Below are 23,635 nucleotides of genomic sequence, written 5' to 3'. Positions count from 1 at the left end.
CGGCTCTGGTCTGGGGAAGGGGGCACCGAACTGGCTGGGCCCCCAGCTCTGCTCTGGGGAAGGGGGCCCCCGGCTCTGGTCTGGGGAAGGGGGCACTGGGCTGCCTGGGCCCCCGGCTCTGGTCTGGGGAAGGGGGCCCCCAGCTCTGGTCCGGGGAAGGGGGCACCGGGCTGGCTGCTGTGATGGTTCGTGGCGGGGCTGGCAGCCCCTGGACTATGGGGTCCGTTCCCCATGCGGGGGTGACGTCCCGTGAAGTTAGTGCAGGCCAGGCTCCCTGCCACACCCTGGGTGCTGGGGTCTGGCTGCCCCTGGTTGGTGACTGCCCCTCCCCCCACAGGGAGCCCCTTCCAAGTGCCCGTGAAGGACGTGGTGGATCCCAGCAAGGTGAAGTGCTCGGGCCCTGGGCTGGGGGCTGGCGTCCGTGCCCGCGTCCCCCAGACCTTCACCGTCGACTGCAGCAAGGCCGGGCTGGCGCCCCTGGAAGTGATGGTCCTCGGACCCTCAGGTACCTGGAGCAGAGCCCTGGGCTGTGCCCCCCACAGCCGGGCAGTGCCAGGCCGGGCGCAGGGTGGGAATGGGGCATCAAAGACTCTGGGGATGGCTCGTAGGGGGATGGGATTCTCATGGGGTGGGGGATGGGGTGGCTCGTAGGGCTGGGGGATGGGTCAGTTTGGGGGATGGGACGGCTTGTAGGGGGTTGGGATTCTCATGGGGTGGCTCGTAGGGGTGGGGGATGGGTCAGTTTGGGGGATGAGATGGCTTGTAGGGGGTTGGGATTCTCATGGGGTGGCTCGTAGGGCTGGGGGATGGGTCAGTTTGGGGGATGGGACGGCTTGTAGGGGGTTGGGATTCTCATGGAGTGGCTCATAGGGGTGGGGGATGGGTCAGTTTGGGGGATGGGATGGCTTGTAGGGGGTTGGGATTCTCATGGGGTGCCTCGTAGGGGGTGGGGGATGGGATGGCTTGTAGGGTGATTGGATTCTCATGGGGTGGGGGATGGGGTGGCTCGTAGGGGTGGGGGATGGGTCAGTTTGGGGGATGGGATGGCTTGTAGGGGGTTGGGATTCTCATGGGGTGGCTCGTAGGGGTGGGGGATGGGTCAGTTTGGGGGATGGGATGGCTTGTAGGGGGTTGGGATTCTCATGGGGTGGCTCGTAGGGGTGGGGGATGGGTCAGTTTGGGGGATGGGATGGCTTGTAGGGGGTTGGGATTCTCATGGGGTGGCTCGTAGGGGGTGGGGGATGGGATGGCTTGTAGGGTGATTGGATTCTCATGAGGTGGGGGATGGGTGGCTCGTAGGGGTGGGGGATGGGTCAGTTTGGGGGTGGGATGGCTTGTAGGGGGTTGGGATTCTCATGGGGTGGGGATGGGGTTTCTCATAGGGCTAGTGTCAGGGGATGGGATGGCTCATGGGGAGAGGAGGCTTGGGGCAGCCCCTCCTACCTAGAGGTCCCCTCCCCATGCCCCCACAGCAGGGCTCTGAGAGGGTGGTACCTGTGGGGGGGGCACTCCCCTCTCGCCCACCCTGAGCCCGCCGGGCTGTGCCCCCTGTGCCGCAGGCCTGGCCGAGCCGGTGGACGTGCGGGATAACGGGGATGGCACCCACAAAGTGAACTACACCCCGGCCAGCGACGGACCCTACACCGTGGCCGTCAAATACGCCGACCAGGAGGTGCCACGCAGGTGAGCCGGGCAGGGGGGCTAGCGTGTGCGGGGGTTGCTATGGGGGGGCACAAGGCCGAAGTCCAATGGCTGCTGGGGCCTGGCTGGCCGGACAGCTGGCCGGATGCAGGGGGCTGGGGCAGGCTCTGGAGAAGGTCAGATTGAGTCCTAACCAGCCCGGAGTCCCAGGCTCGGGGCTCTGGCCCTGCTGGGAACGGAGCCAGGCAGGACTCCGGGGCCGGGTCTCCCCACACGGCCACTCTCTGCAGGGCAAGGAGCCTCCTCCACTTCGGCGCTTCCTGGGTCTGAGCTCGGAGCATTCAGCCCCCTGCTCCCCCGTGAGCTTCCCACAGTGAGTCCACGGGGCTGGGACGCCTGGGGCAGCCTCACCCACCCCCACAGGGGCCCTGCACCCCCACTCCACAGCCAGCCCTGACTCCCGGCCAGCGTGGGACACAGGAGGTTTCTGTCCATTGCCAGGACACAGAGTATCGGCCATTCTCTGTGGCCAGGCAGCCAGTTGGCATCACACCTGCCCTCTAGGGGTCTCTGCACCGATCACACACACTTGTCCTACCACCTAGACACTTCAGTAACACATGGGGAAACTGAGGCACAGTCTTCAGCACAAACATAAGAACATTCTCACTTAGTCACACAAACAGCCCTGCCATGCAGATCCCCAGCCCAGTTGCACCAGGGCTGCCCGGGGGGGGGGGCAAGTGAGACAATTTGCCCCGGGCCCCGCAGGGGCCCCCATGAGAGTTTTTCAGGGGCCCTGGGGGTCCTTCACTCGCTCCGGGGCCCCCAGAAAACTCTCACGGGGCACGGGGCCCCAGAGCTGCTTCTGCTCTGAGTCTTCGGTGGCAATTCGGCGGAGGGGCGGTCCTTCTCCCCCGGGACCTGCCACCAAAGTGCTCTGAAGACCCGCGGTAGGGGACCCTTCTGCCCCGGGACCTGCCGCCAAAGACCCCAGGCCCCCGAATCCTCTGGACAGCCCTGAGTTGCGCCTGTCCCTCAACCCGCCCCTCCTGCTGAGTGCTCCCAGAGGCAGACATATGAGACAGCCGTGCCCTGGCCAGTCCTGGCCTGACACCCGCTGAAGGCTCCATGTACACGTGGCCCTCGCCCGCCCCAGTAGCAGCAGCCTCCAGCTTGGGCTGGGACGTTGCCCCGGCTTAGGGCTGCCAGCTGGGCTGCTAGAACCAGCCCCCCAGGGCCTTGGGGCCCTGGCACCTCCCTGGGCAGGCCAGTGTAGGGGGGTGAGGGACCCCTCCAGACCCAGAGGCCCAGCCCGGTGGGCTCCTGGTACCAGCACGGCAGCAGGGCCAGGATCCTGCCCATGCCCCTGGGGCTCGGGCAGGGCCACCAAGTGCCAGTGCATGGAATGGGTCCGGGCTTGGGGGGCGGGTTCCCCCTCCGATCGGTGCTGGCCTGGCCCAGCTCTGACTCCGGCCTGTCCACTTCCAGCCCATTTAAGATCAAGGCGCTGCCGGCTCACGATGCCAGCAAGGTGCGGGCCAGCGGGCCAGGCCTCAGTGCTGCGGGCATCCCTGCCAGCCTGCCTGTGGAGTTCACCATTGACGCGCGGGACGCCGGCGAGGGGCTACTCACCGTGCAGATCCTGGTGAGTGCTGGCATGGCTCTGGGGTGATCTGCAAGTGGGGGCTGGGCGGCCCAGGGCTCTGGTGTGGGGGTACCGGGCTGCGGGGCCCATGGCTCTGATGGGGAGGATGCTGGGCTGGGGGGCCCATGGCTCTGATGGGGGGTACCGGGCTGGGGGTCCATGGTTGTGATTCGGGGTACCGGGCTGGGGAGCCCAGGGCTCTGATGAGGGGTACCAGGCTGGAGGTCCATGGTTGTGATTGGGGGGTACTGGGCTGGGGAGCCCATGGCTCTGATGGGGGGGTACCGGCTTGGGGGGCCCATGGCTCTGATGGGGGGTACCGGGCTGGGGGTCCATGGTTGTGATTGGGGGGTACCGGGCTGGGGAGCCCAGGGCTCTGATGAGGGGTACCAGGCTGGAGGTCCATGGTTGTGATTGGGGGGTACTGGGCTGGGGAGCCCATGGCTCTGATGGGGGGGTACCGGCTTGGGGAGCCCATGGCTCTGATGAGGGGTACCGGGCTGGGTGATGGGGGGGTACCGGGCTGGGGGGCCCATGGCAGTGATGGGGGAACGTCCCTGAGCACTAGCCCCCTTGGGGGTGGAAGGGGATGCCCAGGCCAGGCTCTGCCCACTGCCCTGGGCTGGGGAGCTGAGTGGCTGTGACCCGTCTGTGCCCGGGCAGGATCCCGAGGGCAAGCCCAAGAAAGCCAACATCCGGGACAACGGGGACGGCACCTACACGGTGTCCTACGTGCCCGACCTGACGGGGCGCTACACCATCACCATCAAGTATGGGGGCGACGAGATCCCCTTCTCGCCCTTCCGCACCCTGGCACAGCCCAGCGGCGACGCCAGCAAGTGCCTGGTCACAGGTGAGTCCTGCCCCACGCGGCGCCTGGCCTCTGCCCCACGCACCCCCTGGCCTCCGCCCCCGCAGCCCCCGGACTCCACCCCCCGCGCCCTCTGGCCTCCACCCCAGCAGCCCCTGGACTCTGCCCCATGCGCCCTCTGGCCTCTGCGCCCCCAGACACCACCACATGTGGTCCCCGGCCCCTGCCCCACACGCCCTCCAGCCCCCCCAAAGCAGCCCCTGGCCCCTGCCCCATGTGCCCTCTGGCCTCTGCCCCACGTTTCCTCTAGCCTCCACCCCCACAGTCCCTGGACTCCGCCCCACGCGCCCTCTGGCCTCCGTCCCCACGGCCCCCGGACTCTGCCCCACGTGCCCTCTGGCCACCGCGCCCCCAGACTCCACTACACATGGTCCCTGGCCCCTGCCCCACGTGCACTCCAGCCCCTGCCCCATGCAGCCTCCGGACTCCACACCAAGCAGCCTCCTACCCCCCCCAGGCTCCCAGACTCTGCCCCACGTGGCCTCCAGCATCCCCGTCCCATGTGGCCTCCGACCCCTGCCCTACATGGCCTCCAGCCCCCGTGGCCTCCAGCCACCGCCCTACATGGCCTCCGCTCCATGCGGCCTCCATGGCCTCTGGCGCCCCCATGTGGCTTCCGGCCCCCCTCCTGCCTCACACGACCTCCAGTCCCGTCCCCCCACCCACGGCCTCTGCCCCTTACTCCCGACCCTCAGCCCCCGCCCCTGTCCCCGGGCCTGTCCGGCCATGTTCTCACAGGTTTTCCCTCTCTCTCTTTGCAGTGTCCATTGGGGGCCATGGATTGGGTGAGTCCTGCTGTGGGCGGCTCTGGCCATTGGGAGCTGTGGGGGTGACCCCGGACCGACCCCCCCCCCATTCCTGCACAGCCGGGTGTCAGGGAGTGTGGGGGAGTCAGGGCCCTGCACCCCCTCTTCCTGCGACTCCCCGTCACTCTCAGCCAGCCAGTAGAGCAGGAGGTTTCTTAGACAACAGGACACAGTCCCAAGCAGGGCTTGTAGGTGCAATCAGGACCCCTCAGCCGGGTCCCTCTGGGGGGCGAGGAGCTAAGACCCCAGACTTGGGGTTCCCTGTCTCTTCCCAGCCAACCCAAACTGAAACCCCCTCCAGCCCCTCCTTTCTGGCCTTTGTCTCTCCTGGGCCAGGAGGTCACTTGATCTTTGTTCACCTTTAGCCACCCCCTTGCAGGGGGAAGGGCCCCGGCCATTTGTTGCCAGGAGACAAGAGCATCGGCAGTTTATGCAAGCTGGAGACTTAAGAAAGGCATAGGGGAAACTGAGGCACACACACAGTATTCAGAGGAAACATTAAGAACAGTCCCACTTCGTCACAGCAGGCTAAGCAGGGCAATGCGGCTGGATGCCTGGGCCTCTGCGGGCTGGTTTGAGCCGACTTCTAGGGCGTTGGCTGCCTGGGGTGGGACTTGAACCCCAGACAGGCTCAGCTCCCTTGGACTGGGCAGGTGGGGTTGGTTTTGGCAGGGCTGGTGCCATCCCTGCCTGTGGGCACAGCCCTGGCACCTGTCCCCCCTCGCTGACCATACCCCTCTGCCCCACAGGCGCCTGCTTGGGCCCCACCATCCAGATTGGGGAGGAGACGGTGATCACGGTGGACGCCAAGGCAGCGGGCAAGGGCAAGGTGACGTGCAAGGTGTCCACGCCGGACGGAGCCGAGCTAGATGTGGACGTGGTGGAGAACCATGACGGCACCTTCGATATCTACTACACGGCGCCCAAGCCGGGCAAATACGTCATCACCATCCGCTTCGGGGGCGAGCTCATCCCCAACAGCCCCTTCCACGTGCTGGTGGGTCTGGCTGCGGGTGGGGAGACCTACGGGGAAACCCGGGGGCTGGGAGTCCTGCTGGGACCATCGGGATCAGCGCTGGCCCCAGTGCGGCACTAGGGGGCACTGTGCTGCAGGGAGAGGGGGCTCAGCGGGGGGTGTACACCCCTTGTCAGTGCCACAGGGTGACACTAGGGGGCGCTGTGCTGCAGCCCAGGGGGCTCGGGATGGGGTGTACGCCCTTTGCAGGGCCGCAGGTGGCACTAGGGGGCGCTGTGCTGCAGGGACAGGAGGCTCAGCGGGGGGTGTACGCCCTTTGCAGGGCCGCAGGTGGCACTAGGGGCGCTGTGCTGCAGGGACAGGGGGCTCGGGATGGGGTGTACGCCCTTTGCAGGGCCGCAGGGTGACACTAGGGGGCGCTGTGCTGCCCGAGCTGCCATCATTCAGCATGGAGGGACCCTGGGTGTTCCAGGACCCCGGCCGGGGCGCTGCAGCAGAGCCCTGCCTTAGCTGCGGGGACCCTTCCTCACTGGACGCTGTTGCTGCAGGGCTGTTAGCCAGCTGCCGCGTCCCACCCCAGAGGTGGCTGCATTTCAGTGCCGGGCGAGCGACCCCTGCGCCTGGGCTGTGGGATCCTGTGGGGCACCCCCCAGCAGCGTGGCTACGAGCTGTGGAGCCGACATGGCCACCCACATTAACCTATTCCTTGCCTCCTGCCAGGCGTGCGAGACCATCCCCCACATCGAGGAGCCGTGCGACACGCTCCAGTTGCACCAGCCCTTCTCTCCGCACCAGGCTGGCGGCTCCCCGGCACGCTGGGTACCAGGAGCTCCTCTCGGCCCTGCTGCCTCTCTCTGCCCTGTCCTGCTGCCTCTCCCCCTTCTCTGCCCTCGCCCTCAGCAGGGCACACGCCAGCCCCTCCCTCGTAGGTGCCCGTGCATCTGCCCACGGGCAGATCCCCTGGGTGCCCAGTGCACCATGTCCGTGCAGAGCTGGCGCCAATGCTTGTCTCACACTTGGGGTTTAGGGGCCGTGGGATGAGGGCCCCCCCCCAAAGCTCTGGGTGCAGTGATTCCCCCCACACAATGAGCTCCACCCAGCTGGGGTACCTGCGCCCTCATGCCCCCCTTCTCTTGCAGCTCTGTCTCCCATGGGCCCGTGCGGGGCCCTGGGCCTGTCGCTCTCTGCTCCTTTCCTGCTCCGCCTCGGGCACCCTGCCTCCCATGCCAATGCTCTCTCTCTCTCTCTCTGCCCCCTCCCTCCACCCTGCCAGGCCACGGACCAGCCCGTCGTGCCCGCCGAGAGCTTGGACTCCATGCTGCGGCCCTTCAACCTCGTCATCCCCCTCACCGTGCAGAAAGGGGAGATCACCGGTACGGGTGGGGGGAGCCTGGCACCAGGGCACCAGCCAGGGCTGGGCAGCATGCGGCCTCCATCCCAGTTCCACACTGGGCAGGGCGGGACGGCACTGTGTGGGGAGAGATCAGGGGGGTGGAGTGGGTGGGAGGGAGAGGAGTTGGGGGGGTTGGGGGTGAGAGCTCAAGAGGGTTGAAGGGAGGGGGTGGGGTGAGAGCTGAAAGCTGGGGCGTGTGGGGGGGTAGAGTGAGGGGTGGGAGAGCTTGGTGGGGTTGGTGGGTGATGGTAGGAGTGGAGAGTTCAGGGGGTAGGAGCAGGGGTGAAGCGGGTAGGGATGGGAGAGCTTGGGGTGGAGCAGGTGTTGAGGTGGGAGAGCTATGGGGGGCTGGAGGGAGGGGGTAGGGGTGGGAGAATCCGGGGGGTAGTAGCAGGGGGAGAGCTCGGGGGGATGGAGGGAGAGGGTAGGGTGGAGGGTCCAGGGGGATAGTAGCAGGGGGAGAGCTCGGGGGATGGAGCAGGTAGGGGTGGTAGAGCTTGGGGGGCTGGAGGGAGAGGGGGGGGTGGAGGGTCCAGGGGGATAGTAGCAGGGGGAGAGCTCGGGGGGGTGGAGCGGGTAGGGGTGGGAGAGCTCGGGGGGGGTGGAGCAGGTAGGGGTGGTAGAGCTTGGGTGCGGAGCATGTAGGGATGGGAGAGGTTGGGGGGCTGGAGGGAGGGAGTGGGGTGGAGGGTCTGGGGGGGTAGTGGCTAGGGGAGAGCTCGGGGGATGGAGCAGGTAGGGGTGGGGGAGCTCGGGTGCGGAGCAGGTGGGGGTGGGAGAGCTCGGGGGGCAGAGCGGGTAGGGGTGGGAGAGCTCGGGGGGCGGAGCAGGGGGTGGGAGGCCTGGGGCAGTGCCCGGGCAGGCGGAAGGTGCCTGTTGACGGTGCCACCCCCACCCCCCAGGCGAGGTGCGCATGCCCTCGGGGAAGACGGCCCGGCCCAGCATCACGGATAACAAGGACGGGACGGTGACCGTGCGGTTTGCACCGGTGGAAAAGGGGCTGCACGAGATGGACATCAAATACGACGGCAACCACATCCCCGGTGAGCGCCGGCCCCCCCAGCTGGGGGCCCTGGGACCCGCCCGGCCACGGCTCCTGGGGGGTGGGGGAACAGGTCCCAATGGAGGTGATGGGAGCGCCCTGCCCCCAGCCCTGCCCCTTGTGGCCGGGACGGGCTGCTCCCAACAGGGCCTTGCCCTGTGTGCCAGGGGCAGGGGGTCCCATGGGGAGAAGGGCCCAGAGAGCCCTGGGGCCCCCGTCAGCCCCCAGATGATCTCTGGGGCCCTTCCCAGCCCCCAGATGATCCCCCCTGGTGCCATGTTCCCCATGGCCCCTTCCTCCCCTGCCTGATGTGGCCAGAGGGGGGCCCAGGCCCCACTCCCAAGCTCTGCCCCCTCCCTGGAGCCACCCCCCCCAGCACCAGCCCAGTTCGCAGGAGCCGGCCCCCGATGGGGCTGAGAGCCCAGGCCTGGTGTGAGGCCAAGCGACCCCCGCCCCCCTGGAGCCGGCCAGTCTGGGGTCCCCAGGGCTCAGCGCCGGCCTCTCCTGCCGGGCCTGGCCCAGCCCCTGGGGCCAAGACCCCAGGACCCCCCTGCAAGCCCCCAGCCTCCTCCCTGCCCCCCAGGACCTCCCCACACACCCCACCGGCCCCCAGTCACGGTGCCCCTGCCTGCCCCTCCCCAGGGAGCCCCCTGCAGTTCTACGTGGACGCCATCCACACCCGCCACGTCAGCGCCTACGGGCCCGGCCTGAGCCACGGCATGGTCAACAGGCCGGCCACCTTCACCATCGTCACCAAGGGCGCCGGCGAAGGTACGGGGGTGGGGGTCTGGGGGGGAAGGGAGGGGGCAGGCAGGGGAAGGTTGGTGGGGGGCTGGGGGACTGGTCAGGGGAGGGGAGGGGGCAGGCAGGGGATGGTTGGTGGGGGACTGGGGGACTGGTCGGGGGAAGGGAGGGGGCAGGCAGGGGAAGGTTGGTGGGGGGCTGGGGGACTGGTCGGGGGAAGGGAGGGGGCAGGCAGGGGAAGGTTGGTGGGGGGCAGGGGGACTGGTCGGGGGAAGGGAGGGGGCAGGCAGGGGAAGGTTGGTGGGGGGCTGGGGGACTGGGAGGGGGCAGGCAGGGGAAGGTTGGTGGGGGGTTGGGGGACTGGTCGGGGGAAGGGAGGGGGCAGGCAGGGGAAGGTTGGTGGGGGGCTGGGGGACTGGGAGGGGGCAGGCAGGGGAAGGTTGGTGGGGGGCTGGGGGACTGGTTGGGGGAAGGGAGGGGGCAGGCAGGGGAAGGTTGGTGGGGGGCTGGGGGACTGGGAGGGGGAAGGGAGGGGGCAGGCAGGGGAAGGTTGGTGGGGGGCTGGGGGACTGGTCTGGGAGAAGGAAGGGGGCAGGCAGGGGACGGTTGGTGGGGGGTTCGGGGACTGGGAGGGGGAAGGGAGGGGGCAGGCAGGGGAAGGTTGGTGGGGGGTTTGGGGACTGGGAGGGGGAAGGGAGGGGGCAGGCAGGGGAAGGCTGGTGGGGGGCTGGGGGACTGGTCGGGGGAAGGGAGGGGGCAGGCAGGGGAAGGTTGGTTGGGGGTTCGGGGACTGGGAGGGGGCAGGCAGGGGAAGGTTGGTGGGGGGCTGGGGGACTGGTCGGGGGAAGGGAGGGGGCAGGCAGGGGAAGGCTGGTGGGGGGCTGGGGGAGACGGGCGGGGAAGGTGGGCGGCAGGGCAGGCTGGGGGGGAACGCGGGGGGCCGTGCTCACGTCACCCCTGACGGCCGGCTCCCCAGGGGGGCTGTCGCTGGCCGTCGAGGGCCCGTCCAAGGCCGAGATCACCTGCAAAGACAACAAGGACGGGACCTGCACCGTGTCCTACCTGCCCACCGCGCCCGGCGACTACAGCGTCATCGTCCGCTTCGACGACCAGCACGTCCCGGGGAGCCCCTTCACCGCCAAGATCACTGGTGAGCCCCCAGCCAGCTCCCGCCACCCTGCCGGACCCCCCAGCTCTTCTCCCACTGCCCCCAGCCAGCTCCTGCCACCCTGCCGGACCCCCCAGCTCTTCTCCCACTGCCCCCAGCCAGCTCCTGCCACCCTGCCGGACCCCCCAGCTCTTCTCCCACTGCCCCCAGCCAGCTCCCGCCACCCTGCCGGACCCCCCAGCTCTCCCCCCCTGCCCCCAGCCAGCTCCCGCCACCCTGCCGGACCCCCCAGCTCTCCCTCCCCTGCCCCAGCCAGCTCCCGCCACCCTGCCGGACCCCCCAGCTCTTCTCCCACTGCCCCCAGCCAGCTCCCGCCACCCTGCCGGACCCCCCAGCTCTCCTCCCACTGCCCCCAGCCAGCTCCCGCCACCCTGCCGGACCCCCCAGCTCTCCTCCCACTGCTCCCAGCCAGCTTCCGCCACCCTGCCGGACCCCCCAGCTCTCCTCCCACTGCCCCCAGCCAGCTCCCGCCACCCTGCCGGACCCCCCAGCTCTCCTCCCACTGCCCCCAGCCAGCTCCCGCCACCCTGCCAGACCTCCCAGCTCTCTCCCCCCTGCACCCAGGACCCCCGCCACTCCGCTGGGCCCCCACCTGCCCCCTTGCAGCTCCCAAAACCTCCATCACCCCGACGGACCCTCACCTGCCCCCAGGCAGCCTCCGGAGCCCCAGCCTGTCCCCGGACCCCTCGCCACCCTGACGGATCCTCACCTGCCCCCAGGCAGCCCGCGGAGCCCCTGCCACCTCGACGGACCCCCACCTGCCCCCAACCAGCCCCAGGGCCCCTGCCACCCTGACCGACCCCCACCTGCCCCCAGCCAGCTCCTGGGGCTCCCATCATCCTGACAAACCCCCACCTGCCCCCAGCCTGCCCCCGGGACCCCCGCCACTCTGAGGGACCCCACACAGCCCCCAGGACCACCACATGCCCCTGCCCGGCCTCTGCCCCCTGCAATGGGCCCCTCCTCATGGCCAAGCTGTGCCCCCCCATCTCTTCCCCTGGCCGTGCCCCCCAGTAACAGCCCCCCACCCCACCCACAGGGGACGACTCCATGCGGACGTCCCAGCTCAACGTGGGCACCTCCACCGACGTGTCGCTGAAGATCAGCGAGAGCGACCTGAGCCTGCTGACGGCCTCCATCCGGGCGCCCTCCGGCCACGAGGAGCCCTGCCTGCTCAAGAGACTGCCCAACCGGCACATCGGTACAGCACCGGGGCAGGGCCGGCTGGGCCCGTGGCTCTGGGTGGCAGGGGGGGGCACCGGGCCGGCTGGGCCCGCGACTCTGGGTGGCGGGAGGGGAGAGGCACCGGGCCGGCTGGGCCCGCGACTCTGGGTGGCGAGGGAGGGGTACCGGGCTTGCTGGCAGTTCCCATCGCCGAGGGCACTGACCTACCCGTCTCCCCCAGGCATCTCGTTCACCCCCAAGGAGGTGGGAGAGCACGTGGTGAGCGTGCGGAAGAGCGGGAAGCACGTCTCCAACAGCCCCTTCAAGATCCTGGTGGGGCAGTCGGAGATCGGCGACGCCAGCAAAGTGAAGGTGTGGGGCCAGGGGCTGGTGGAGGGGCGCACCTTCGAGGTGTCTGAGTTCATCGTGGACACCCGCACCGCAGGTGAGGCTCATGCACGAAGCCGGGGGTGGCCGGGGGGCTCCTGGGCTCGGGGGGACGTCCTAACCCAGGGGGTCTCAAACTGGGGGTCGGGACCCCTGAGGGGGTCGCGAGGTTATTATATGGGGGTCGTGAGCCGTCAGCCTCCACCCCAATCCCCGCTTTGCCTCTAGCCTTTAGAATGGTGTTCAATATATTGAAAAGTGTTTGTAATGTATAAGGGGGGGGTCACACTCAGAGACTTGCTACATTAAAGGGATCCCCAATACGAAAGTTTGAGAACCACTGTCCTAACCAGAGAGGGGTGTGGATCTGCCACCGTGGGGTCCCAGACGCTGTGCTGGTGAGCAGGGTGCCCACTGGGGGGGCTCCGACAGGCACTGGGGGGGTCCCAGGAGCAGTGCTGGTGGGCAGTGTGCCCACTGGGGAGTCTCCGGCTGGCACTGGGGGGGTTCCAGGCTCTGTGCTGGTGAGCAGCGTGCCCGGTGGGGGGCTCCGGCTGGCACTGGGGGGGTTCCAGGCTCTGTGCTGGCGAGCAGCGTGCCCGGTTAGGGGTTCTGGCTGGCACTGGGGGGGTTCCAGGTGCTGTGCTGGCGAGCAGCGTGCCCGGTTGGGGGCTCTGGCTGGCACTGGGGGGGTTCCAGGCTCTGTGCTGGCGAGCAGCGTGCCCGGTGGGGGGCTCCGGCTGGCACTGGGGGGGTTCCAGGCTCTGTGCTGGCGAGCAGTGTGCCCGGTGGGGGGCTCTGGCTGGCACTGCGGGGGTTCCAGGCTCTGTGCTGGCGAGCAGCATGCACGGTGGGGGGCTCTGGCTGGCGCTGTGGGGGTTCCAGGCGCCGTGCTGGCGGGCAGCGTGCCCGGTGGGGGGCTCCGGCTGGCGCTGTGGGTGTCCCAGGTGCCGTGCTGGCGGGCAGCGTGCCCGGTGGGGGGCTCCGGCTGGTGCTGGGGGGGTCCCAGGCGCCGTGCTGGCGGGCAGCGTGCCTGGTGGGGGGCTCTGGCTGGTGCTGGGGGTGTCCCAGGCGCCTTGCTGGCGGGCAGCGTGCCCGGTGGGGGGCTCCGGCTGGCACTGGGGGTGTCCCAGGCGCCGTGCTGGCGGGCAGTGTGCCTGGTTGGGGGGCTCCGGCTGGTGCGGTGCCCACGACGCTCACACTCATTCGCCCCCAGGCTACGGCGGGCTGGGTCTGTCCATCGAGGGGCCCAGCAAGGTGGACATTAACTGCGAGGACGTGGAGGACGGCACCTGCAAGGTGACCTACTGCCCCACCGAGCCCGGGAACTACATCATCAACATCAAGTTCGCCGACAAGCACGTGCCAGGTGCCGGGGGCATGGCCAGGGCGCAGCCGGGCTGGCAGAGACTGGCCCCCGGGGACGGCAGCCTGCCAAGGGCAATGTGTCTCAGTGGGGGGGTTCTCTCCTGGGTTCTCTCCCCAGCTCTGGGAGAGGAGTGGTGCCTAGTGGTTAGATCCGGGGGCTGGGAGTCAGGACTCCTGAGTCCTATCCCCAGCTGTGCTGCTGAAGGCAGAGAAGCAGCCCAGGTGGCTCCTGGTCATTAAGGGAGAAGCGTTGGTGCCTCGGTTTCCCCTTAGCCCAGGGGGTGCTGGCACCAAGCCCCAAGGGGAAGTTGTTTGGAAGTGCAGGGGGCTGCGTTGTGTCATTCTCCCCCGAGGCGCCATGGGGTGGGGTGGGGAGCCAGGGGTGGGGCAGGGGGCGCGGCTGACTGGCGTGTCCATGTGCAGGGAGCCCCTTCACCGTGAAGGTGACGGGCGAGGGGCGCATGAAGGAGAGCATCACCCGCCGGCGCCAGGCGCCCTCCATCGCCAGCATCGGCAGCACCTGCGACCTCAACCTCAAGATCCCAGGTACAGCCAGGGGGGGCTCTGCTCCCAGCCTGGGGGACACGCCCAGCCCCATGCTGCTGGGCAGGACTGAACACATGGCGGGGGCTGCCTGCCCAACCAGGCCCCCAGCAGGAAGGCTGAGCCCTGTGGATGGGGAGCCAGGACTGGGAGCCATTTGCAGCCCTCGGGGGGCTCAGGGCTAGGGGGTGAAAAGGACGGGAAGGGCCCTTCCCCGGCAGTGGGATGCTGCTGGCTCTGGGGAGGAGCAGGCACCACGGGGGCAGGGAGGTCCCTTCCCCGGCAGTGGGATGCGGCTGGCTCTGGGGAGGAGCAGGCACCACGGGGGCGGGGAGGGCCCTTCCCCGGCAGTGGGATGCTGCTGGCTCTGGGGAGGAGCAGGCACCACGGGGGTGGGGAGGGCCCTTCCCCGGCAGTGGGATGCTGCTGGCGCTGGGGAGGAGCAGGCACAGCGGGGGCAGGGAGGGCCCTTCCCCGGCAGTGGGATGCGGCTGGCTCTGGGGAGGAGCAGGCACCACGGGGGCGGGGAGGGCCCTTCCCCGGCAGTGGGATGCTGCTGGCTCTGGGGAGGAGCAGGCACCGCGGGGGCGGGGAGGTCCCTTCCCCGGCAGTGGGATGCGGCTGGCTCTGGGGAGGAGCAGGCACCACGGGGGCAGGGAGGGCCCTTCCCCGGCAGTGGGATGCGGCTGGCTCTGGGGAGGAGCAGGCACTGCGGGGGCAGGTGGTGGGCCGGGCCCATGGGGAGCTGGGGGCAGGGGGCCCCGTCTCTGATTTCCACCCCCCCGTGCTGTGCAGGAAACTGGTTCCAGATGGTGTCGGCGCAGGAGCGGCTCACGCGCACCTTCACGCGCAGCAGCCACACCTACACGCGGACCGAGCGGACCGAGATCAGCAAGACGCGGGGCGGCGAGACCACGCGGGAGGTGCGGGTGGAGGAGTCCACGCAGGTCGGCGGGGCCCCCTTCCACAACGTCTTCGGCGACTTCCTGGGCCGCGAGAGCCTCGGCTCCTTCGGCAGCATCGCCCGCGCCCCGGAGGGTGTGTGCCTGGCACGGGGGGAAAGTGAGGGGATGGACATGTGTGTGCTTTGTCCATGGGCAGCAGCCTGGCTGGGGGGGGGTGTCCTGCCCTTGGAGGCACGGGGGGAGGAGCCTGCGCCCCGTCATGCACAGGGCAGCTGGAGCTCGTCCCTCGCTCTGGCGTGGCAGGTGGTGCGAATGGGGCCGTGTGCGGCGTCTCACAGGCACATTGAGTTTGCACATGTGTCTCGCACAAACGTGCCCAGGCGTGCGACCCACGAGGGGATGCCCTCCCCTCACAATCAGTGCTGGCCCCAATGCCCCAGGGTGGCACCAGGGGACACTGTGCTGCTGGCCCCATCTCTGGCCATTGGCACCTGCTGGGTCTTTGCCTCATGGGGGTGTTAGCCCTGGTACCCTGCCCAGATCCCAGGGCAGGCAACTCCATGCCCACTCTGTGCCCGTTCAGCACAGGACCCTCCTTCCCTTCCTGTCCCAAACTGCCTGGGGGAGGGGGCACCCCCCAAGCGTGGCGGGGAGAGCGGTCAGGGCTGTGGCTCCATCCCGTGGCGTAGTGTGGGGGTGTCAGGCAGGCAGTGCCTCACCCCAGAGGTGGCTGCATGGCAGTGCTGGTGGCAGGGGGAGCGCCGCAGGGCTGAGATTGGCTGACGGCCCCCCTGTCTCTTGTTGCCCAGGCGAGGCGGGCGCCCCGACTATGACGGCCCAGGTGACCAGCCCGTCGGGGCAGACGGCCGACGCGGAGATCATCGAGGGCGAGGACAGCGCCTACAGCGTGCGCTTCGTGCCCCAGGAGATGGGTGCCCACACTGTCCACGTCAAGTACCGCGGGCAGCATGTGCCGGGAAGCCCCTTCCAGTTCACCGTGGGGCCCATGGGCGAGGGGGGCGCCCACAAGGTGCGGGCTGGGGGCACCGGCCTGGAGAGGGCCGTCGCTGGAGTGCCAGGTAGTGGGGCCTACGCTGAGTGGGCACCAGAGCCCACATGGCTGGAGGGAAACATGGGGCATTGGGGGACAGGGGGGAGAGATTGGAGGCTTGGGGATTGGGATGGGGGGCTCGGGCATTTGGGGGTGACTGGGGCGTTGGGGGGGTGGCTCAGGGAGTGGGGGCAGCTCGGGCATTTGGTGGTGGCTCAGGGAAGGTGCCAGCTGTGGTGCTTGGGGATGGCTGGGGTGTTGGGGGGGGGTGGCTCAAGGATAGGGAGCAGCTGGGGCATTTGGAGGTGGCTCGGGGTGGGGCATTGGGGACAGCTGGGGAACCGGGGGGTGGCTGGGGTGCCGGAGTGTGGGGCACTCAGGGTCCAAGCCCGCCTCTGACAGCACGTTCTGCCCCCAGCCGAGTTCAGCATCTGGACACGGGAGGCAGGCGCCGGGGGCCTCTCCATCGCCATCGAGGGGCCCAGCAAGGCCGAGATCGCCTTCGAGGACCGCAAGGACGGCTCCTGCGGTGTCTCCTACATCGTGCAGGAGCCAGGTGGGTGTGCGAGGCCAGGCCCCGGCTCCTCGCTGCCCCGCCAGCCCCCCGTCTGCCTCGCTGTCCTCCGTAGCCTGGGCCAGTGCCGCCCATGGGTTGGGCCCCTCGTATCCCATTGTGGGGCGGCTGGGGGTCAGGGCCGGCGGTGCGAAGGCAGCCAATCGGTGGGCTCCATCCCCTCCACATCGTTCCCAAGCATCCCCTCACGGCCATGGAGGACCCTGCACGTCCCCACAGCCCCAATCTCCTGGCAGCTTTCAGGGGCAAAGGAGCCTTCCCCCAACAGATCAGGTTGCCCCTTTCTACCCCCAGTCCCCCTCTGCCTGCGGGGCCCCTTGAACCTGGCCTGGCCAGCTCTGCGGGTCCCTCAGGGCGGGGGCTTCAGGCCTGGGAGCTGCAGGGACTCGGTGCCCCTGGAGCCAGCCCCCAATCCCTGCTCCCGTCATGGTGCCAGCCTTGGGCCCATGGCATCCAGCACAGCTCGGCAGCCTGCCCTTTGGAGCTGTGCCGGTGCCCCGGGCTGCCAGGCCAGAGCCTGACCCGTGCCACTGGCTCTGCTCCCCAGGGGACTACGAGGTGTCCATCAAGTTCAACGAGGAGCACGTCCCTGACAGCCCCTTCGTGGTGCCGGTGGCCTCGCTCTCCGACGATGCCCGCAGGCTGACGGTGACCAGCCTCCAGGTACCACGCAGCCGGCCTGGCAGGGGGGAGGGTGTTCGGTGCCGGGGCCAGCGCACGCGGTGCTGGCACCAGAGGGACGCAAACCACAATCCCACCAGCGTCCCTCAACCTTAACCCGCAATCCCCTGCTAGCCCAGCCTTGGAATCCCCCTCCCAGCTCTGCCGGTGCCCCTCAATCCTGACCCACAGCTGGGGTGATTGCAGTGGGGCTGTGGTCCCGGCAGCCTAGGAAGACCCCAGAACCACGACCATGTGCCCCTCTGGTCTGGGAGGGGCGGATTTAGCAGAGTGCAGGGCTTTGACGTGCCCACTGCTGCGGGTCTCCCCCTGCCCCCTCCGTGCTGGGGGGTGATGGTCCCAACCTGGGTTAACCCAAGGCTCCACCGACCTCCTCCCGGGAACCGGCCCCTGCTGCTCCCAGTGCCGCCCAGGCCTTGGCTTCACCCCCCTTTGCCATCGCAGGAGACGGGGTTAAAGGTCAACCAGCCAGCGTCCTTCGCGGTGCAGCTCAACGGGGCGCGGGGCGTGATCGACGCCAAGGTGCACACGCCCTCGGGCATGGTGGAGGAGTGCTACATCTCGGAGCTGGACAGCGGTGAGGGCACCCAGCCTCAGACCAGGGGCGCGGGTCAGGCCATGGGCAGGAGGAGGTGCCCGGGGCTGGCCACATGGGTGATTGCACCCAAGCTCCGGGCGGGGAGTGATTTTGCCACATGGGGGCCTGGAAACTCAGAAGACGCAGAGCCATAACTGGCCTGAGGGTGGCACCGTCAGAGTCAGAGCAAGCAGCCTTGGCAGCCTGTGCCGGCCGGGTGCGTTCCTCAGGGCCCCTAAGCCTCGTGTGGGCTGGGCAGGCGCCGGGGAGGGGCCAGGCCGAGCTCTCTAAGCCCTGCTGTCCCCACAGATAAATCCACCATCCGGTTCATCCCACGCGAGAACGGCGTGCACTCCATCGATGTCAAGTTCAACGGGCGCCATATCCCGGGCAGCCCCTTCAAGATCCGCGTGGGGGAGCAGAGCCAGGCTGGGGACCCAGGCCTCGTCTCCGCGTACGGCCCGGGCCTGGAGGGTGGCATCACAGGTAGGGGTGCCCAGCCCCCTCCCAAGCCCACGCCCGGCTGCTCTCCGTGGGGCGGCAGGGGCTTGGCACTGCCTGGTGCCCTTGTGCCCATCCTGGCGCCGCTGGAGAGGAGCTACCATGCCATGTCCTCGGACGTGGGAGGGGATCCAGGCACCGGAGCTGGTGCCCGAGCCAGGCAGCGCCAGCACTTGGATGGGAGCCCACCAAGGAAATCCAGTGGGCTGTGAGTTGGGTCGGGGAAGGGGACGCTCTGCTCTGGGCTGCCCCCCACCAATGCGGGGGCACTTGGCGGGCTTTGCCCATCTCTCTCCTGACACCCAGAGGTGTAACCCTCAGAGGTTGGCATCTCCCTCTTGTGGTCACCTGTGATCCCATGGCCCTCAATGTCCCCAGCTCTGCTTAGCCTCTGGCGCTGCAGCCCCCTGCCCCCCTGGTGCAGAGGATCCCTGCTCCTGGCGCCCAGGGGCTAGGTCCGGCAGGCCCTGCCCCCTAACCCCCGTCCCTTCCCAGGCGTGTCCTCGGAGTTCTTCGTCAACACGGTGAACGCCGGCTCGGGCGCTCTGGCTGTAACTATCGACGGCCCCTCCAAGGTGAAGCTGGACTGCCAGGAGTGCCCTGAGGGCCACAGGGTCACCTACACGCCCATGGCGCCCGGCAGCTACCTCATATCCATCAAGTATGGTGGCCCCCAGCACATCGTGGGCAGCCCCTTCAAAGCCAAGGTCACAGGTACAGCCATGGGGGGGGATGGAACCTGGCCATGCATGGGGAGGGGGGCGGAGCCTGGCTATGCATGGGGAGGGGGCGGAGCCTGGCTATGCATGAGGAGGGGGGCGGAGCCTGGCCAAGTATGGTGCGGGGACAGGGTCCCAGCCATGCCAGTGGCTGGGGGGCAGAGGAGGATCCTGGTCAGGCTGGAGGCAGCCCTCCCCGGCCTCTCATGAGAGGCAGGTGTGGGGCACAGGCAGCAGGGGCTGGCTGGCTAGAGGCTATGGGCCAGAAGGGGGTCACCATGTGTGTGGGGGTGGTTGGTTACATGTCCCCCTGCCCCTCTCCAGGGCCACGTCTCTCCGGCGGCCACAGCCTCCATGAGACCTCCACCGTCCTGGTGGAGACGGTCACCAAGTCCTCATCCTCCGTGGGCAGCAGCTTCAGCTCCATGCCAAAGTTCTCCTCCGACGCCAGCAAGGTGGTGGCCCGGGGGCCCGGGCTCACCAAGGCCTTCGTGGGCCAGAAGAACAACTTTACCGTGGACTGCAGCAAGGCGGGTATGGGAGGGGCGGGGCCTGGCCACAAGGGGTGGGCCTGGTGGGGAGGGGTGGGGCTTAATGGGGAGGGGAAGAGCCTGTCCAGCAGGGGGCGGGATTGGTGGGTCACATGGCTGGGGGACGGGCGCTAACATGGGGTGCAGGAGGTAACTCAGCAACCAGGTCTCCTTCAGCACTGCTGGGGGTCAGCGTGAGCCCCCAAGAGCCGGGGGGTGGGCGTATGGGGGGAGCACTGGCTGCCCAGTTTCCATGAGGTTTCGGGTGCTGGGCCCCCCCCCGGGACGCTGTCTCCTCCTCACCCCCGCCGCGCTGTCTGCCCCCCGCAGGCACCAACATGCTGATGGTGGGCGTGCACGGCCCCAAGACGCCCTGCGAGGAGGTGTACGTCAAGCACGTGGGGAACCGGGTCTACAACGTCACCTACACCGTCAAGGAGAAGGGGGACTACGTCCTCATCCTCAAATGGGGCGACGAGGGCGTGCCAGGCAGCCCCTACCAGGTTACCGTGCCCTAGCCAGGAGCCAGCACCCAGAGCTGCGGCGCCTCCCCCGGGCACGGCAAGGCGCCCACCCCCTTCCCCTCCTCACACACACACGCTTCCGCCCCCCAGGCCGGTGCCCCCCCAACTCCGTCCCGCCCGCAGGTGAAGAGCCAACAGCCACGGACTCCACTGTCCTGCCCTGCACCAAGGACTGTTCTTGCCAAATGGCGCCCGCCTGCTACCCACAATGCTCCTCTGCAAGGGCGCCCACCAGCTACCCACAATGCTCTTCTGTGGGACCGTGATGCGGGCACTGGGCTGCACAAAAGGAAGAGAGGAACTTTTTATAGTAGTTTTTCATCACTTCCTCTCTCGCTTTCCTCCAGTACTAGCCTCGCTGGAGGGGCAGAGGGCACGGCCAGGGTGCAGACCGGGCACATATGGGACAGAGGGCATGGCCAGGGTGCAGACTGGGCATAGGTGGGCAGGAGGGCTTGGCATGGGTGCAAAAGGGGTGGAGGGCATGGCAGGGGTGCAGACCGGGCCCATATGGGGCAGAGGGCAGGGCTAGGGATGTAGATGGGTGGAGGGATGGCTGGGCACAGACTGGCAGAGGACATGGCCCAGAGCGAAGGGCATGACAGAGGGCAAATGAGGTTGGAGACGGGCTAGGTTTGAGCTTAAAAGGGGGGGGACGTGGCAGGGGCAGGAAGCCGCTTTCCCAGATTGGGGCCCCGGTTATATGCGGACGAGGGGCGAGCTGCTGCCGTGGGGGAGGGGGTCGACGTGCACCGCAGGGCCTCTCTCTCCACTCTGAGCGAGCAGCCCAGCCCTGAGGCCCAAGGGAGGGGTGGGCGGGGGGATGCCCCCGCAAGACATACCAGCCCAGGTCTGGGGCCCTGGGGGGAGATTGAGGGGCCCCTGCCCCACAGGTGCTGAGATGAGCTAGGCCGCAGGAAGGGTCTGAGGGCCGCTCGGTGAGCCCAGGGCAGCAGGCTGTGGAGCCGGTGCCAGGGAGGGGAAAACCAAGTGGGCGGTGATGCCCGCCACCCCCCGGGCCGGAGCCCACTGGCCCCACGCACACAGCCCAGAGCGCCAAGCCCTAGGGAAGGGGGGAGCTCCCAAGGTGCTGGGGGCCTGGTAGGTGTCTGCTCATCTCCTGCCCTTGGCCAATGCCCGCTGTGCCCTTTGCCCCTCCTTGGCCTCTGGCGCTGCCCCCTGCCTCCCTGAGCTGCTCAGTGTCTGACTCCTGATGCTTTTTGAAAAAAACACCCCCAGCCCCCCCCAGGTGCCCGGCCCAGATGTGCGGTGCGAGGGGAGCCCCTGGCACTCCTGCTCCTTCTCTGCCGAGCACCGGGGCCGCCCACCCTGTCAGGGAAATAAAGTGACTTGCTACGGTGCCCCATGCTGCTGTGTGTGTGTCCTGCGCCGTGGGGCTGTGATGGGGCGACGGGAAAGGCCCCCATCCCACCCACTCTCCAGCACCAGGGCTGCCTCTGTGGTCTGGGGCCGTTGCTCCCCAGTGCCAGGTATTCCCGATCCTGTGCCAAGTCTTACCCACCCAGCAGGGCCCCCCAGTGCTCTGGCACCTACTGAGCTGAGGGGCAGGCCTCCTCCTGTGTAACATTAGCCCCCGGCTGGTGCATCCCCTCCCTTCCCTGCCATCCCCCCCTCGATTCTCCGTGAGTGGGGCTGGCCTGGCCACCCACTGCCCCAGCTGCACTGCGCCCCCCAAGGATGGGGCAGCCAGCTGGGCCTTGCCAGGGGATCCCGGGTAGAGATGGAAGGCCGAGAGCCTGTGGCACAAACAGTGGGTGCAGCGGGTGCAGGCCAGGGCCAAAAAGTGGTGCCCTGCTTGTGGGGCTGGCTGGGGATGGATCCCCCTAGAGGGGCCAGCAGCCAACCCCCATGGTGCCCCTAATGTGGGGCCTGGCTGTGGGCCCTAAACACAGGACCAGGCTACCCAGAGCCCAAATAACGGGCTGGGCTACTCTGGATTAGCTGGGTCCCCCACCCTATGGAGCCAGAGCTGGGGAGCAGCCAGGCTGGTTGCCCCATGGCTGGCACCGTTCGGTACAGTGTGGCCCAGCTGGTGAGGGGAGAGAAGAGCCAGACAGGTGCCTCTGTAGCATGATGGTGTCACGGGGTCCCCGGGCGATGCTCTGGAACTGCTCCCCACAAAGCCAGGCGGGACTTTGGGGAGCCTCCTCTCCCTTGGAGCAGACTTGTTCAGGGCAAGAAGCTCACATGGCTTCACCTCCTGGGTCTCTCCTTGGAGCATTCAGCATCCTCTGCCCCTCCGTGCGCTTCCCACAGCGAGTCCGCCCCAGCGGGGTCCTGGGGAAGCCACAGGGTTCTGCACCCCCACTTTGCAGTCAGACGTGACTCTCAGCCAGCCAGTAACACAGAGGTTTATTCGTGACAGGAACAGGGTCTAAAACAGAGCTTGTAGATACAGCGAACCAGACCCCTCAGCCGGGTCCATTCTCGGGGGCAGTGAGCCAGACCCCTACACCTGCCCTCAGCCAGCTCCAGACTAACAACTCCTCCAGCCCCTCCTGTCTGCCAAGTTCCTTTCCTGGGCCAGGAGGTCACCTGATCTCTTTGTCTCCAACACCTTCAGCTGGCACCTTTGCAGGGGAGGGGCCCAGGCCAGCAGTTGCTAGGAGACAGAGTGTCAGGCATTTAGGTGCACTGGCCCCTTGCTCTGCCAGATACTTAAGAACTGCCATGGGGACACTGAGGCACCAACACAGTATTCAGAGAAAACATTAAGAACATTCCTAGTGCATCACAGATGGCATCACTGCATCTCTCCCCGTCTGCCAGGGTCAGGCCTCCTGCTCCACATGCTGCCAGGTGTTGCTGCCACCCTGGGCATTGCGGGTGCGCCAGGCTCCTGGGCAGCGCTCTCCCTGGGGGTTTGCCAGCCAGGGCGCCCAGAACAGAATGATGCCATGGGGCCCAGAACCAGGCCTGGCTTGGCACTGAACAAAGGAGGCTCTGCAAATGTCCCCCTGGGTGGCTGAGCATCAACACCTCATGCACCATGGCACACGTGGGCCTGGCACTATCTGAGCTTGGGGAGGGGAGGAGTTAGAGCAGGGTGCTGGGAGCCAGAACTCCTGGGTTCTAGCCCCAGGTCTGGGAGGGGAGTGATGTCTAGTGGTTAGAGCAGGGGGCTTGGGAGCCAGGACTCCCAGGCTGTTTGCCAGCATTGGCAAATATAGTGCCCATCTTTAAAACAGAGGAGGAGAACCCCGGGAAGTACAGGCCAGTTAGCCTCACCTCAGTCCCTGGCAAAATCATGGAGCAGGTCCTCAAGGAATCAATTCTGAGGCACTTAGAGGAGAGGAAGGTGATCAGGAACAGTCAGCCTGGATTCACCAAGTCATACCTGACTGCCTTCTGTGATGGGATAACTGGCTCTGTGGATATGGGGAAAGTGGTGGAGGTGATAAATCTTGACTTTAGCAAAGCTTTTGACACAGTCTCCTACAGTATCTTGCCAGCAAGTTCAAGTATGGGCTGGATGAATGGACTACAAGGTGGATAGAAACCTGGCTAGATTGTCAGGCTCAACGGGTGGTGATCAATAACTCCAAGTCTAGTTAGCAGCTGGTATCAGAGTGCCCCACGGGTCGGTCCTGGGGCCGGTTTTATTCAACATCTTTATCAATGATCTGGCTGATGGGATGAATTGCACCCTCAGCAAGGTTGTAGATGACACTAAGCTGGGGGGAGAGGTAGATACGCTGGAGGGTAGGGATAGGATGTAGAGTGACCTAGACAAATTAGAGGACTGGGCCAAAAGAAACCTGATGAGGTTCACCAAGGAGAAGTGCAGAGTCCTGCACTTAG

General features: G+C 67.7%; 1 protein-coding gene across 2 annotated transcripts in view; it reads left to right on the top strand.

Moving 5' to 3' along the window:
• The window catches only part of FLNC (filamin C), a 67,589-nt gene extending 46,415 nt beyond the window's left edge, over nt 1-21,174 (top strand). Inside the window, exons 25-48 of one of the 2 annotated variants that reach the window (XM_030582426.1) lie at nt 338-505; nt 1,560-1,683; nt 3,133-3,289; nt 3,953-4,142; nt 4,922-4,945; nt 5,716-5,963; nt 6,663-6,761; nt 7,216-7,315; nt 8,238-8,378; nt 9,020-9,148; nt 10,098-10,271; nt 11,329-11,490; nt 11,695-11,898; nt 13,057-13,209; nt 13,632-13,754; nt 14,547-14,789; nt 15,466-15,735; nt 16,126-16,263; nt 16,829-16,944; nt 17,407-17,539; nt 17,849-18,025; nt 18,536-18,754; nt 19,084-19,293; nt 19,620-21,174. In XM_030582426.1, coding sequence (XP_030438286.1) covers nt 338-505; nt 1,560-1,683; nt 3,133-3,289; nt 3,953-4,142; nt 4,922-4,945; nt 5,716-5,963; nt 6,663-6,761; nt 7,216-7,315; nt 8,238-8,378; nt 9,020-9,148; nt 10,098-10,271; nt 11,329-11,490; nt 11,695-11,898; nt 13,057-13,209; nt 13,632-13,754; nt 14,547-14,789; nt 15,466-15,735; nt 16,126-16,263; nt 16,829-16,944; nt 17,407-17,539; nt 17,849-18,025; nt 18,536-18,754; nt 19,084-19,293; nt 19,620-19,807 — 3,890 coding nt within the window. In that variant the 3' untranslated portion in view covers nt 19,808-21,174. The remainder of the gene's footprint in view (nt 1-337; nt 506-1,559; nt 1,684-3,132; nt 3,290-3,952; nt 4,143-4,921; nt 4,946-5,715; nt 5,964-6,662; nt 6,762-7,215; nt 7,316-8,237; nt 8,379-9,019; nt 9,149-10,097; nt 10,272-11,328; nt 11,491-11,694; nt 11,899-13,056; nt 13,210-13,631; nt 13,755-14,546; nt 14,790-15,465; nt 15,736-16,125; nt 16,264-16,828; nt 16,945-17,406; nt 17,540-17,848; nt 18,026-18,535; nt 18,755-19,083; nt 19,294-19,619) is intronic. The other variant, XM_030582505.1, reaches the window with a different exon arrangement.
• Nucleotides 21,175-23,635: the final 2,461 nt, after the last annotated feature.

The sequence above is a fragment of the Gopherus evgoodei genome, chromosome 1 (assembly GCF_007399415.2).
Source record: "Gopherus evgoodei ecotype Sinaloan lineage chromosome 1, rGopEvg1_v1.p, whole genome shotgun sequence".
In the NCBI taxonomy this organism is placed as follows: Eukaryota; Metazoa; Chordata; order Testudines; family Testudinidae; genus Gopherus; species Gopherus evgoodei.
This window is presented reverse-complemented; position numbering and strand designations above follow the sequence as displayed.